General features: G+C 33.2%; 1 protein-coding gene across 25 annotated transcripts in view; it reads left to right on the top strand.

Annotated features, from left to right (window-relative positions):
* Positions 1–14,454, top strand: part of Sw (cytoplasmic dynein 1 intermediate chain short wing) — a 123,668-nt gene that overhangs the window by 12,923 nt on the left and 96,291 nt on the right. For 2 of the 25 annotated variants that reach the window (XM_076797129.1, XM_076797128.1), the window contains exons 7-10: positions 2,599–2,634; positions 6,185–6,205; positions 8,500–8,547; positions 9,921–10,073. In XM_076797129.1, coding sequence (XP_076653244.1) covers positions 2,599–2,634; positions 6,185–6,205; positions 8,500–8,547; positions 9,921–10,073 — 258 coding nt within the window. Of the gene's footprint in view, positions 1–2,520; positions 2,659–6,184; positions 6,206–8,499; positions 8,548–9,896; positions 10,074–14,454 lie in introns of all 25 variants that reach the window. The other 23 variants (XM_076797133.1, XM_076797132.1, XM_076797137.1 and 20 more) reach the window with 18 other exon arrangements.

Genomic DNA, 14,454 nt, shown 5'->3' with positions numbered 1-14,454 from the left:
TGTGTGCGTGCGTGCGTGCGTGCGTGCGTGCGTGCGTGCGTGCGTGCGTGCGTGCGTGCGTGCGTGCGTGCGTGCGTGCGTGCGTGCGTGCGTGCGTGCGTGCGTGCGTGCGTGCGTGCGTGCGTGCGTGCGTGCGTGCGTGCGTGCGTGCGTGCGTGCGTGCGTGCGTGCGTGCGTGCGTGCGTGCGTGCGTGCGTGCGTGCGTGCGTGCGTGCGTGCGTGCGTGCGTGCGTGCGTGCGTGCGTGCGTGCGTGCGTGCGTGCGTGCGTGCGTGCGTGCGTGCGTGCGTGCGTGCGTGCGTGCGTGCGTGTGTGTGTGTGTGTGTATTTAGTGGTCTGCGATTTTGCGAGTTGAAGGAAATGTGATGTAATGGGATTGTAACCCCGAGGGGAACAATAAATGAATACATACACTAGCTTCCACTGCACTATAGGTAGAATGAATACGTAAAGAGCAAAACTCATCAGTGTAAAATCGTTTTCTAATAATGTGTGTAGAGCAACATCGGTCGCCTTTCGGGATGTAATTCCTTTTTTGCGTAAACATCTGGAGGCGTGTTTCTAAGGGTATGAGAATCCGTTACCTCGTCGATCGACATAAGACTCAGTCATTCATGAGTCGCTACTACTCTTTCAAATGGCAGTTCAATCAAACCTGTCAATTCGGTATTGTTTCGAGTTTGATAATCTGGATCTGTTGCAGGATTATTACTGTTGCTGTCGTTTCTACATTGGTTTTCTGTTCTATAAACAATTAATCGGCATTTGTTACAAAATGCAGATCCAACAGTCACAGTTCCGTCACAGTAAGACTGATATTTCGTATTATCCCTACATTATAATACTGTAATTTCATTTGTTTTTCAATATTTAACTATGTTCCACCAATTTGAGAATCTCGAAACTTTTGTATATATTAGATAGGTAACAGAACATTGTTCTTGAATTTTTTGGAAGTGGTCACTCGAAGGCTTGCTTGCAACCCCCACCCCTAAAAAATTAAATAATTTTTTTCTACCCTTAATAATTTGATCACAATTTTGAAAAAAATATATGATATCAAGGAGGTATATTCGAATATTTTCGTTTTTCTTCCATCTGAATATCTTAATTAACAACCGAGAAAAAAATGATACAGTTAAGGGTTTTTACCCTCATATTATCCTTAAATGAAGGGTTAGCGACTTGAAATTTTGGGGGATTATCTTTCAATCTAAAACCATTGTTTTCCACACAATACCAATAAAAATTGTGACCGGGGCCGCTGGACCATTCTTATCCTGCTAGGCCCTTTTCTAGATTTATAGTGAAAATCTTAACATGAAGGAGAAGTGTACATATATTTATTGTTATTTTTAAGCGAAAAGTTAAACTGTTACGATGGAGATTACAAAGGAAAAAAATGTACTATAATGAAAATTGACCAATTCATGTTATAGTTATGGTTTAAAAAGTGTTTCCTTTTGAGTGTAACTAAATATTTTATACTTTTAATAACCTGTTAATGTATTCATTGAATATGGTAAAGTGGGTGGTGTATATGGAAATATATAATTCAAAACTATATGCCATTAGAGATATTATACTGTTTTTATAATACATATATCAAGAATTAACATTGTTGTATAGTATTTTAATTAATGAGACCTATTGATTATAATGTACAGTTAGGCATATTATTACAACTTGGTTTACTTATAACTTTAATTGCATTATGATAATAGTAAGAAATGAATTCACTGCTATATTGGGTTTTACAATTAATTACAGTTCATGAGGAAACGTACATATTCTTACAATGTTTACATATAAGAATGGCATGTTATTTACTTGCAACATTGCTGTCACTTTAGTTTTTTATTCTGTGTATTAACCTCCGTTGAATTATCAACAATTTTCAACACTTTTTAAACAGACAAAATTATCATGAAATAAATTTTAGTTTACCACCATAGACTTATCACTATTATATTTGTAAATTCGAATATTGTAGTCTAAGTTATCAAAATTGAACTTATAGAAAATGGTAGGAAGTATAGCAGTAGACAAATAACACTCACTCAACATGTAATCGGGTTATGGATATCAATATTGTCTTTCCTGGTGGTGGCTACCATGTTTGTTTATATTTCATACTTCTATTCGCAATTTCAGTTAGTTTTCAATGTGTGTTTCCAATTTTTAACTCATTTAACTGCTAATGTTTTGTACTATGAACGTATAGTATGCAATAAGAATCTGCGTGATTTTTACTATATTCCCTTTTCATACCACCTACTTTACTCCGAGTTTCTTATGAAAACATAAAATTTGGATAAAAATTATTTAAAAATAGTTTATCAGTTTAAATATCATACATGTATATATTTGTGTAAAGTTTGAATTTCCATCATAAACATGGGATACATTCCATGTTACATACATATCCTGTTATCTAACTGATTTTGCGGTATTATTAAATATACGCGTATACCATTGTCTTGCAATACAATCGATCAAATCAACCGGTGTTGGACACAAGGACTGTCCGCATCTTCTTCTGCATACACCATCTACTCCTCCTGTTCAACATCAACACCAACTCACTCTTACTCCGCAGGCTACTTTGAGATTGACTGGTGGCGTCCCAGGAAAGGTGGGTCTGCACCAAACTACCTATGTATGTTCTGTCATCTTTTTTATTACCCTTTCTTTTAATTGTTGTACAACAGTATATGATAGAGGTAGATACATTGTTATCCATGTTCAAAATTAAGGGTTGTTGAATTAAATATGAGGTTACTTTTCATTTTTATTTAGTTGTACAGATTTTTCTTATTACACTATGATACATATACTAGCATTTGTTATGAAGAAAAGAACCATTTGTAGTTAAATCATATTAATTCTACAATCATAATTATATTGAAAATGGCATACATGGAAATACGTGTGTGTGTATAGTGATGACATTTTTGAAGTTGTAATCATGAATTCTTTTTGTTAGTAACAGATCATATACATATGTATATATACATACATATGTATACATATGTATATGTATATATATATATATATATACATATGTATATGTATGTATATATATATATATAAATTTTTAAACTCCATGGGAAGTTCATTACATGTTAAATCAGTTTTGAAAGTAAACTAAGTTAATGATTGGAAGTTTAAGACTTGATAATTTAATAAATGAAGTAAGTGTTACATTATATGAGTCTCAGAAAATTTAGTTTAAATCTGAAAACTAAGTGCTAAAGCCAAAGTTCGTGATAAGCAAGTTTGAGAATAATGTGCAGCATATAAATGATTTTCCTTTTGAGCTAAGTCCAATGGTTCTAAACTTAAACTTAAACTTTTGTTAAAATGCATCGGAATTACATTGAATTTTAAAGTTCCTTTTCTAATGAATTTTGATGCTGTCTTTCTAACTGATTTTAATTTTCTGCATGTAATAGTTATTTCAATTTTTAAAGCCTAATGCGATAATTTCCAGTTATTATCTTTATAAAATTACTAAAACATCTGACGATTATTCTGCTAGAGTTTCAATTAATGTAATTAACCTATGACTTGCATTTCATACTTTCATTCATGAGTATATTTCCATGTGCAATGTGTATTTGTTTGCATAAAAAATGAGCTTCTAACTTGCTTTACATAATGTAATTATATACTAATGGTTAATGAAATTTATGTAATATATTAACTTTAGGCGTCCTGTTTGTTGGGAAAATTTGGAAATTATTATTACAACAAAAATTGATATACCTTGACTCATGCGTGCTAGGTTTAAATTTATCAAACGAGCAAATTAAGTATCATTCATGCTTTTTTAATTTTATACATACAGGGTATCCCATTTATCTGGAAATCCAGGATATCTCAGAAACGACGAAAGATAGTGAAAAAATGTTTTGGTAAACTTGTCGAAACGCCTGTTCTTTACGGATTTTGTCAAGGTCATCATTCTGAACAACTTTTTTCTAGTAAAAATAGTTTCTTAACTTGATATACGTGACATGAGTACATATCACGCGACGGCGTGTAACATTTGACCATGTTTTCAAGGAAGACAGAACATAAACAACTGCCGCACGTTGTTGCACAGTGTTTGTAGCTATCGTGTCACTAGCACTCTCGTGGAAAGACAAGTGTAATGAAATATGTAAGACGTGTGGTCTTTCACTGAATTCGTGCGAGTAAGTAACACTATTTACTGTTCTAAGTGCAACAGGGTCGATGAAGCCGCCCAGCACGTCATTGTAGTGAAGTACAAAAATAGATCAGTTTAACATATGTAAAATATAATATATTTCCTATTGCAAATTTCGCATATTTTCGATGACCAAATTTGTTCTTTATGGGGGGAGGGGGGCTTCCGCCCCTTCCCCTGCATTCCCTTCCCGAGAAACCTAACACGAACTCACTCTGAAATTCATTTAAATTTAAATCGGAAAATCATCAAAACTCGAATTACTTTATTGTTCTTTGTTTTCATTAAACTAAATTTCAGAATGAGTCCGTGTTAGGTTCTTCGAAGAGGAGGTGTCGGGGGAGGGGTAGAGCACCTCCCCGCCCTAAAAGACAAATTCAGTCATTCAAAATAGGCAGAATTCGCAATAGTGGCTCCGACAGTTTTTTCCGAATATCTCGGAAGCTAAAAGAGATCGCCGGTTACATCTATAGGAAAAAGTTGTTCAGAATGGTAACCTTGACAACATATTTCAATTTCATCAAAATTCGTGAGGAAGAGGCGTTTCGACAAGTTTACCGGCAGAGATTTCAAGGTCATGTTAGTTTTTTAAAAATAGAATACTCTATTTTTATATGCACGGTATTATAGTACAATTTATTACTATATATTATAGTGCAATAGAAGTAATTTCTGTTTATAGAAACGTGAAAAGTCGTCGTTTATTCGAGCCATAAAACACATTGGTACACGTGGTAGGCACATTCCGCGTGCCCATACCACGATTTTTCACGTTTCTGTAAACAGAAATGACTGCTGTTGCTCCTCATTGGATTGGTATTAATTAGTACTATAATACCGTGTATATAAAAATGCCGAATTCTATTTAAGAAACTAAGGTGACCTTGAAATATCCTCCATTTTTTCACCGACACAAAAACTATCTCGTTATGCCCCCTTTCATGCCAAATGACTCTTGTTAAAACATTTTCTCACTGTCTTTCGTCGTTTCTGAGATATTCTGGATTTCCAGATAAATGGGATGCCTTTTATGAATATGTGTAGACATTTATGGTATTTTAAGGGTAGTAGTTACTATATGACACATTAGAAATTTAGTTTTCCAATAGTTTTTCACTGTTTAAATAAAAGTTTGACGTTAATAAATGTCACTACGACGATTATTGTTTTTTCTTTGCTGTAGTGCACTAAGTGCTGTTAATGGATGTGTTAAGAAAGTTAACTTGTAAAAGCCGTAGTAAACTAATATTTTTGAGAAACTTATGGGGGTGAGCATAAGTGTGACAAGGGATGTAAGTGAGATATTAATTAATATTATTTACATTTAAGGATCCATTGGTACTTATTTTATAATAAATCATTTTTAAGTGTTTCATTATTCTATATTAGGCAGTAAATAAAATATCAATTAAACTGTGTGGTAAAACGTGTTTAAAAGAAAGTGTTGAATTATGTTAAAGTTTGAATCTATAGTAACCAGAACATGTTTCAATAATCTAAGAAGCATTGAATATGTATGTTTCCTCTTACATGTAGGAATCACAGCACCGCACGATATACAAATTAAAACATATTCACCTAACTACATTCAGCAGAGAAATTTTTTAAAAATATAACCAACAAATCTAACCCTTCTTAATATTCGTTGCAGCAAATTTTTGCAAGGAATAAATAATTTTTATGACTGTAAAAATATTTGTTTAAAATTGCTTGGAGCCATACAAGCTCCTAAAGAGAAACTGCTTTAAATGCTTTAATACAAGTTTAAATTTCCTTTGGTTTGTTTTTAATTTTTATATGTATACATGTCTAATAAGACTGCTAGATATTGTGCGTTTTTCTTTTTTTATAAATATTTAATTATTACTTTCCTTTTTAAAGATGTATGGTCTGAGTGTAGAGAGGTGCAACTAGTGTAGTGCATTCTTACGAGATTGTAACTAAGTGAAATTTTTTTCCCTCCCCTTCTCAGCTCATGCATTCGACTATTACGGTAAGTTATGATTTCTCTTGGTTTTCAACAAGTTTAAGGTTCACATTTAGGTTTAGCTTCATTCCGCTTAATCATCGAGATTAATATTATAAAAATTTATGCAAACAATTAATACGTGTAAAAGTAATCGGAGAATGCACTCTCTGTTTTTCGCATTTGATAAATCTATAATATTGATAATAAAGAGAGCAAAAGTATTAGCTTTGAAATTTAGACGAGACTCAGTAAACTGTGTAGAAATGAAAAATGACTCTCCACCCAGAACCTAACATATCTTTGCTATCTTATGAATTGCTTCATACCTTTTGACTCTTTTACTTTTTTGTTGATCTATTTTCACTGGGTGCATTTACTATAATGTATTGTATCGTTAATTTTTAAGTGCTTATCTGACATCCCGACTCTCAAACGAAACTGTTTCGGTATTTATACATTTAGAAGGATTTGCAAACACTTTTAGTTTTAATAGTATTTCCTGACCATACAAATTTTTATGATGATATGATAAGCTTTTTCCATTTCAATAGAAAAATTATTACAAATTGAAAGTAACAATAGTAAGCTTCTCTTTAAATCTCACGATTTAGTTTCCACAAAATATCCGAGATCTATAATATAGAATGTTTCATTTGGTACATGTACATTATTATAAATCAGTTTGAAGTAAATATTATGTTTGCAATATTAACAGACTATCTATAAAGTATTAAGCAATTTATATGAAACTCAAAATTAATTGTGTCGTATATCTATTGACTTATGTATTTAGAATAAATATATAATTATTATACGATAATTGATATTATTACAAATTATGCATTATTTCAAAGAAAGTTAAAAGTCATGTTGTTTTTTGAGAAAGTAGGTAGAGGTTTTGTAGTTTTCATATTCAATGGTTTTCCTATATTTATGATAATTGTTTGAAACAGGGATTGTCTGAAATGTTAAATAGTTAGTGAATGAATATCCATTGGCAAATCTTGTCACAACTTAACGCACCTTCCAGAGTTCTCGGCGCGTCACACATGGTTATTTCGGTAAAGTTTTGAATATTACGGAATACTAACAACGGACAGGGTGTTTGGTGCTGGGGCAGGTCAAGTTTGTGCCCGAATTTTTTGTTAAAATGAAAATAAAATATTTGGTGAAAGGTTTTGTAGCTTCGGCTTTTAGTGTTATCAAAAATTAATTCGCTGTTGCTTACGGAGACTTCCAATTAATATAATAATGCACTTTAAAAACAACCGTGTCTTAACATCACAAAGTCATGCAGTAAGAAAATTCATTAACGAAATTTTGAAAACTGTTTTCACGTAGATAGTATTCGAGTTGAATTAATAATTTTTGTATACTGTCCATTAGTACATTTTTCCAACAATATGTCTCGAAGAATTGTTCGAATCTATTATATGTATATGAGTTTTATGCTGCATATGTTCGAAAAAAACGAATAATTTAAATTTAAAAAAAAATGTATCTGTAAAATTTTGGTCGGAGATATCAGTTCAATTATTTCAAATGTTTCAATTTCAAGAACTCATTCTTATCTTTATTATTTTTTTAATTATTACAAAATCTTATTTAAACAATTTTCAACATTGCGTTTGATCACGAATTAATTTTGAAAAATAATGCTACTTTGTTAGGTTCAAAATGAAGTGTTTTTATTTACATTGATCTTGTCATACTAAAACAACAATATCAACAATTTTAAGTATAATAAATAATGACAAGCTTAAAGGGATTGGGATTTCAAAAAGAATATATTATATAATTATATATAATAATTAATTTTAGCTTTTTAGCTATACAATATTAAAAGTATGAATCTTCTGGTGTAGCATTGAAATCGTCATGAAAAGTTTGAATATTCTTCGTAAATCCCTTTAGAGCATCTTGTTGAGAAACATAATAGCGTTAATGGGGTATGCTACAATGTATGCATGATTATAGATGCATTTACAATGATTTATTAAATATTGTTATTTCATTCTTCCTAGTTAATTGTTGATGTATCTTGCATGACAAATGAGAATTAGTAACAACTGCATTTTCTGCATTATTTCAAGATACATTCACTAAAGCAATGAGAAAATTTCGTATTTTTACATATATATTCATAACATATTATGACATTACGCGTAACATTCAAATATTATTTTAAAATATATTCTGAATGAATGTATACGATATACATCAATAATTTGCTGTGAAAGACATGGAATTAAAAAGAAACACTACTAACTTAATGAGAAACACAAGATTGATTGAGATTTTCTTTTCCCTCCTTCAAGACGAGTACAATCTAAATCCTGGTTTAGAATGGGAGGACGAATTCACAGGTAGGTAATCCTCTCTAGAGATGATTTACTCTGCCTATTTATATCACGTATATGTGAACTTGACTCATTTTACGAAGATGCGTTTTGAAAGTAATTTACGTTCAATTTTTTTCTCTCTTTAAATTGTTATTTCCACATGCACTGAAAGGAGGGAACCCATACCTTTAATTTACATTAATTATTGCTTGATAAATTGTTGGGTAGTTTCCATGATTTGTTATATAACTGTAAAAATTTTAGCTTTACTTTTTATGCATGCTTAGATAGTATATATTTATAGTTCTATCATAAATCATTCGACTCTTCTTACTGCAAAGCATGAACAAAGCCATATGATAAATTACTGCCAATATTTTCGTTTCCTTTCTTATCTAAATAGTACTTTGATCAAAAGATGTAGAATCTGATTATAACTTCGCACTGTTTCTTTAGCATTTATTTTTCTTATGTAAGTTATACATCCACTTGATGCTGCATGAGACTTGGGAAGTTGCGTTAATTTACCTCCACTCCTTTTTATATTTGCATTCTTACATGTTCTTTCTATTGAAGGCAAATTTTGATGAACCGAATTTCTCAATGTTTCTCTTTTTTTAAATATTGAGTACTGATGTTAGAAAAATACTTTCAATGAACATTACATTGTAATACAATTTCTATTTACATCTGTTAAAGTAATAATTAATAAGTTGTTTTTTCCTTCAGTTCATTCTTTCATTTCACTTATATTTAATGCTACAACTAAGGGTGGAGAGATACTGTTTTAGAACATTTGTATAATTGCAATTTTTTAAAATAAGTTTAATTATACATATAATCCACCAACAAGCAGTCCACCTTCTTCTGTTACTAATATCAATGCATGCGATCCAATTTGATGATTGCTTTCCCAGTTTCGTGTGTGATTATTTATTTTCCAATCTCCTTATTATTTGAATAGAACTTTACAAAAGCTTTTAAAAGAGAGTTGCATCCCATATGTTTAAATTCAGCGCTTGTGCAATTTGTTTATTTTCTAAATCCTTTTGTTTCGTTTACGTTTACGTTCTTTAATATGTAGATATTATTACATAAATTGCGAATTTGATTATTATAAATGTAGCGTTACAGGCCCTATTGTATTACTTGAACAAACTGACTGCGTTATTTATTTTTGATAGTCCTTTTTCTGTACGCATATTTATACATTTTGTACCAGTTAGTGAATTGATACAGCTTATATAAGATAACATATGCGAGGGCTGAGATAGGTTATAAAATAGGGTTTCAAACTATTAAGTAGGGTAGTTGCCAGTGGTAGATATGTTGAAGTTAGGGCATTTGTGGCGGAACCAGCTTATTCACCACAGTTTTGACATTTGATGATGGCCAAGCTGAAGATGAAGAGAACAGTTTGCCGCATATGGATGGTTTCCAAAGTAAGCTTCCTCCTGGGATTCTTCCGCATGGTTTGCCACAAGTGAAAGAAGTGCAGCCCGCCGTTACACAAGTGGAACAAGAAAAAGAAAAAGAAATTCCTAAAGAAGGTAAATTCTTAAATATATAGTTGCAGACATACATATACTGCAGAACACTTTCAATTTGTTAAACTCGTATGTATACATATACTGTGCACTTTTATTAAACTTGCTGGAATATCTCATGGGATTGAAAATTCTGAAGGTTGCTTCTTGCAACTCTTTTTATCTGGACCTGTACTGAAAATTGAGAAAAGCATTTTATAAATATATATGTCAGTAGTATACATCTTCTGTTTATGGAGAATTAATCAATTTTTGTGAATTTATTGTAAACAATCTTTTTAACTGTTTTTAGTTATAGGGATATTTGTTGAGGTAGAGGATGGAATTAGTAATAGGGTTCACTGGTAGTTAAATAAATGATTATATATTTAACACAACATAATACATTAAATTGTATGCAGTGAATCCGCATTTTATGTCAGCAGTCCGGAACGTAGAAAAGTACAGCTATAGTCACCACCATGTACAGTTCGCCGCGGTCTGTAAACACGTCGGAATTCGTGTGTTCTATGAGTTTTCTGACAAAGTCTCAGAGGGGAAATGCTGTTGACGAGACCTTACTATTTTTTGATGCAGTGCCGAACGTAGAAAAAGACAGCGAAGCTCGAGAACTTCTTTATTTTTCATTATTTATTTATGGGACTTTCACCAACATATTCGTCGCATTTTTCTAATGAAAATGACACCAAATATAATGTAATTACGATGATATTTACTTGTGTAATAAACAATTAAAGTGTCGGATGCAAAGAAGAACAGCGTGTGGGAAAGAAAGAGACACTTAGTGTCGAAACTTTCGGGAAAGATGGAAAACTTTCACCAATATCTTTGTTGAATTTTTCTGATTAAAATGATACCAAGCACGATACAATTCGGATCGTATTTACACTAATTTTCTGTGAATATAATTGAAATGGTATGTAACTTTCATCGTTCATTACACAGTAAATATCATCGGAATTGTATCATATTTGGTATCATCTTCATTAGAAAAAACCACGAATATGTTGGTGAAAGTTCCATAAAAAAATAATGAAAAATAAAGAAGTTTTGTTATTGGATTAGTAGTGGTCTTCTGGTGTCACACCGATATACCCAATTTGATTTAAAATTGATGATTTAAAATTTAAAATAATTTTTTATTTTAAAAGAATTTATTCTTCGCTATGTAATGTAGCGCCTATTACTGTATTCATCAGAAACTTAAATTCCAAACATATTTCTTTAGTTTGTATTTTTATGGTATAAACTTACTTTTACGTTAAAATAAGATAATTGTAAAAATAGCAGCGTTTTGAAGAAAAAGTTTGTTTTGCGAACAATTTTGCAATAAAAAATGAATTACTTAAATAACATGTAAATTGAATTATGAATTACTTAAGTAGTATGTAAAAAATGAAGTTAATTGGTTGAATATTTTTTAAGTTACGTTACACGGTGATTTTAAAACTATGTTTTTCGGGAAACGTGATTAACGTTTTTATTGCATTTATATAATATTTTTTAGAACCATCCAGTAATCTTATGTTAGTTTGCTATGCCTGGCCCGTATATGGAACTTTCCTCCTCCATGAACTGTTTTAGTAGTGTCGTCGTTAAGAATGAATGGTAGGAATACTTTAAAAGACCGGATTTTCTAAAAATTGTTTTTATAGCGTTTTAAACTTTTTTTGTATTACTCACTGTTCTTGAGATATTCTAGCATTCTTACGTCCATACATTCTTTATGAAAAATTATTTCACACCCTAAAAGCGCACTATGGTAAAATATGAAGAAAAAACGGGTTTATGTTCCGAACAAATTACTTTGTTTACATCATTACAATTTGTTCCCAGAAACGGAAATTATTTATTATTTAATCTGGTATACATATAATTTGTCGAATTTTCGAGATCTGAATCTAAAAATCCAGTAATTAATTATATGTTGAATGGTTTTTTCAGCGAAATATAAGTGTAGTTTATTTGTTTTAATACAGCATAATGTTTAAAATCATTATATAAATTTGAATTTTTTCGAGTATAAATATGTAGTTTTCCCGTTTTTTTGTATAACTTTCCTTCTAAATTGTTGTGATATAGGACTAATTAAAACAAAACAGCTTATCGTTCAGTAAAAGTAGACTGGTTTTTGAAAAGAAGGATATTTATTCCGTCTGTCAAGGTTTTGTTGTATTTCATTATAATTAATACCAACTTTATTTTAGAATTTTTGCGGCAAAGCTGATTACAACATATATGTCTTATGTCAAGAATCTTAAATCTGGTTTAATTATACAGTAGAGTCTGGATTATCCGAGGTGATGTGGACCGAGCCTACTTCTGATAACCGAAAACTCGAATAATACGGAAGGGTCGATGTGTTCATAAATCGTGCAATAAAAGCATATGTTGCTAATTATAGGCAGGTCACTTTCCCGAGTCACCGTATATCGTTTCCCTTTCGCAAGCTCAGGTAGCAGCAACCTTCCTGAGTCGTCTGGGGTACATATGGTTTCCCATATGTTAACCGTACTCCTTTCATGATCCAAGGTGATCACTGAGTGACGGCCCGACTCAGGTATCGCCAACTATTGTGAGCCGCCTACCGCACATACAGTTTCCCATATGGCAACCGTACTCCTTTTGTGACCCAAGGTGGTCACTGAGTGACGGTCCGGCTCACTATTGTTGACGGTGTATTATTCTACCTGTTCGGGCTCAGGTAATAGTTCCCCATCATGGGTCGCTCACTACACATTTAGTTTCCCAAATGTCGACCATACTCCTTTTATGACCCAAGGTGATCACTGAGTGATGGTCCGACCCACGATCTCTTGGAACTCTTTCATACCTGACGATATTGACGGAAGTCGGTGACTACTCACAGAAAGCGACCATTCCATTTGCCTTCTACTAGCACGACTCTCCCGTTTTCTCGTGGTTTCTCCTATTTAATCTACCCCTACCCCTGCATATTTGTCGCGGGGTTCCACACTAACAGAGTATACTTTCCATCTTCCAATTAACTCTCAACTCGAACATAGAAATTAACTTATATAAGAATTAACATAGAACATAATAATTAACTCAGTCCTTAACACTCTCCCCCTCTGCTGCGGGGGCTTTTTCCTCCGCAGCACTAACATTTAACACAGGTAACACTATTAGTTTTATTACAGGTCTTCTCAACGTCCCATGTTGAGTCTTCACTTCCGCTCGTAGACTGTTGTTTCTGTGATGACGTCCGTCCTACCCTCACTATTTGCTGTAGTCATTGTGTTGGGGTTTACCATTTTCTTATGCAACAGTCTGTGGTGTGACTTGTTGCAATTTCCAATACCGCACTTTTCTGCCTGACACTGCAGCCGGCGATGATCCTTCTTCAAACAGCGGAAACACAAATTGTGTCTCTTTGCCCATCTCCATCTCTGATCCACATTTGCTGTTTGGAATTTCTCACAATCCACTGGACGGTGTTCTTTGTGATTACAGAAACTACATTTAAGCCCACTATATTTGCTTCTTGGTTGTTTGTCATTGCTGTCTTTCCCTTCTGTTGCATACACCCGTCTTGTTCTTTCTCTCCTTTCATTTGTTCCTCGTCCCTTCCCCCGAGAATCATCTTTTCGAGCGTTCCCTGAGGTTACAGTGACACCACTAGTCCCTGCCTTGCACGCCATTTCTGCCTCCATCGTTAGGAATGTCGATAGACCGACGAGTCTCGGTTCATCGGTCGGTCTCATATTCGCAAACCGATTATAATTATATATCATCGCAGATGACATTTTTTGGATAATATTGTTAATTAATTCCGCACTATGCAAATAACCCAGATGATTTACGCTTTGCATGCTCACTACACAGTTTCGCACTTTTGCTGCCAACGTTGGAAGATCCATACCCCTTGTGCCTATTCTTGGCAGTCGTTTCATTTCTTCCACGACTTTTCCCAATATGACATCGACATTACCGAAACGCAACTCTAACGATGCCATAATATCTTCTGCACTTCCAGATGTCAACAACAATGAATCCACTGTCTCTTTTGCTTCTCCGCGTAAACATTCACATAAACGTAGCACGTTTTCTTTATCGGTGAAGCCATTTAGTTCGGTGGTGATATCGAAAGCCCTTTTAAACGGTATCCATTCCAGTGGATTTCCCTCGAATATAGGCAGTTTTCGAGCAGACGTGAGTCTTGTCATTAGGTTTGTTGGTGATGTTTTTGCGTGTGGCTTTAGCGTGGCAATCACGTCCGTTAGTACTGTTGTCAATTTATCGAGTTTATCGTTCTCCTGATCTATAGACTTTTCATTACGTTTGGCTGCCGTTGATTGTTTTTCCGTATTCCTCAGCCATTCCGTTATGTTCTGCGCTGTGGCCGAATTGTTTGCTGGTTCTG

Source organism: Halictus rubicundus, chromosome 11 (genome assembly GCF_050948215.1).
Source record: "Halictus rubicundus isolate RS-2024b chromosome 11, iyHalRubi1_principal, whole genome shotgun sequence".
Taxonomy (NCBI): domain Eukaryota; kingdom Metazoa; phylum Arthropoda; class Insecta; order Hymenoptera; family Halictidae; genus Halictus; species Halictus rubicundus.
The sequence above is the reverse complement of the archived record's forward strand: the minus strand, read 5'-3'. Positions and strand labels throughout refer to the sequence as shown.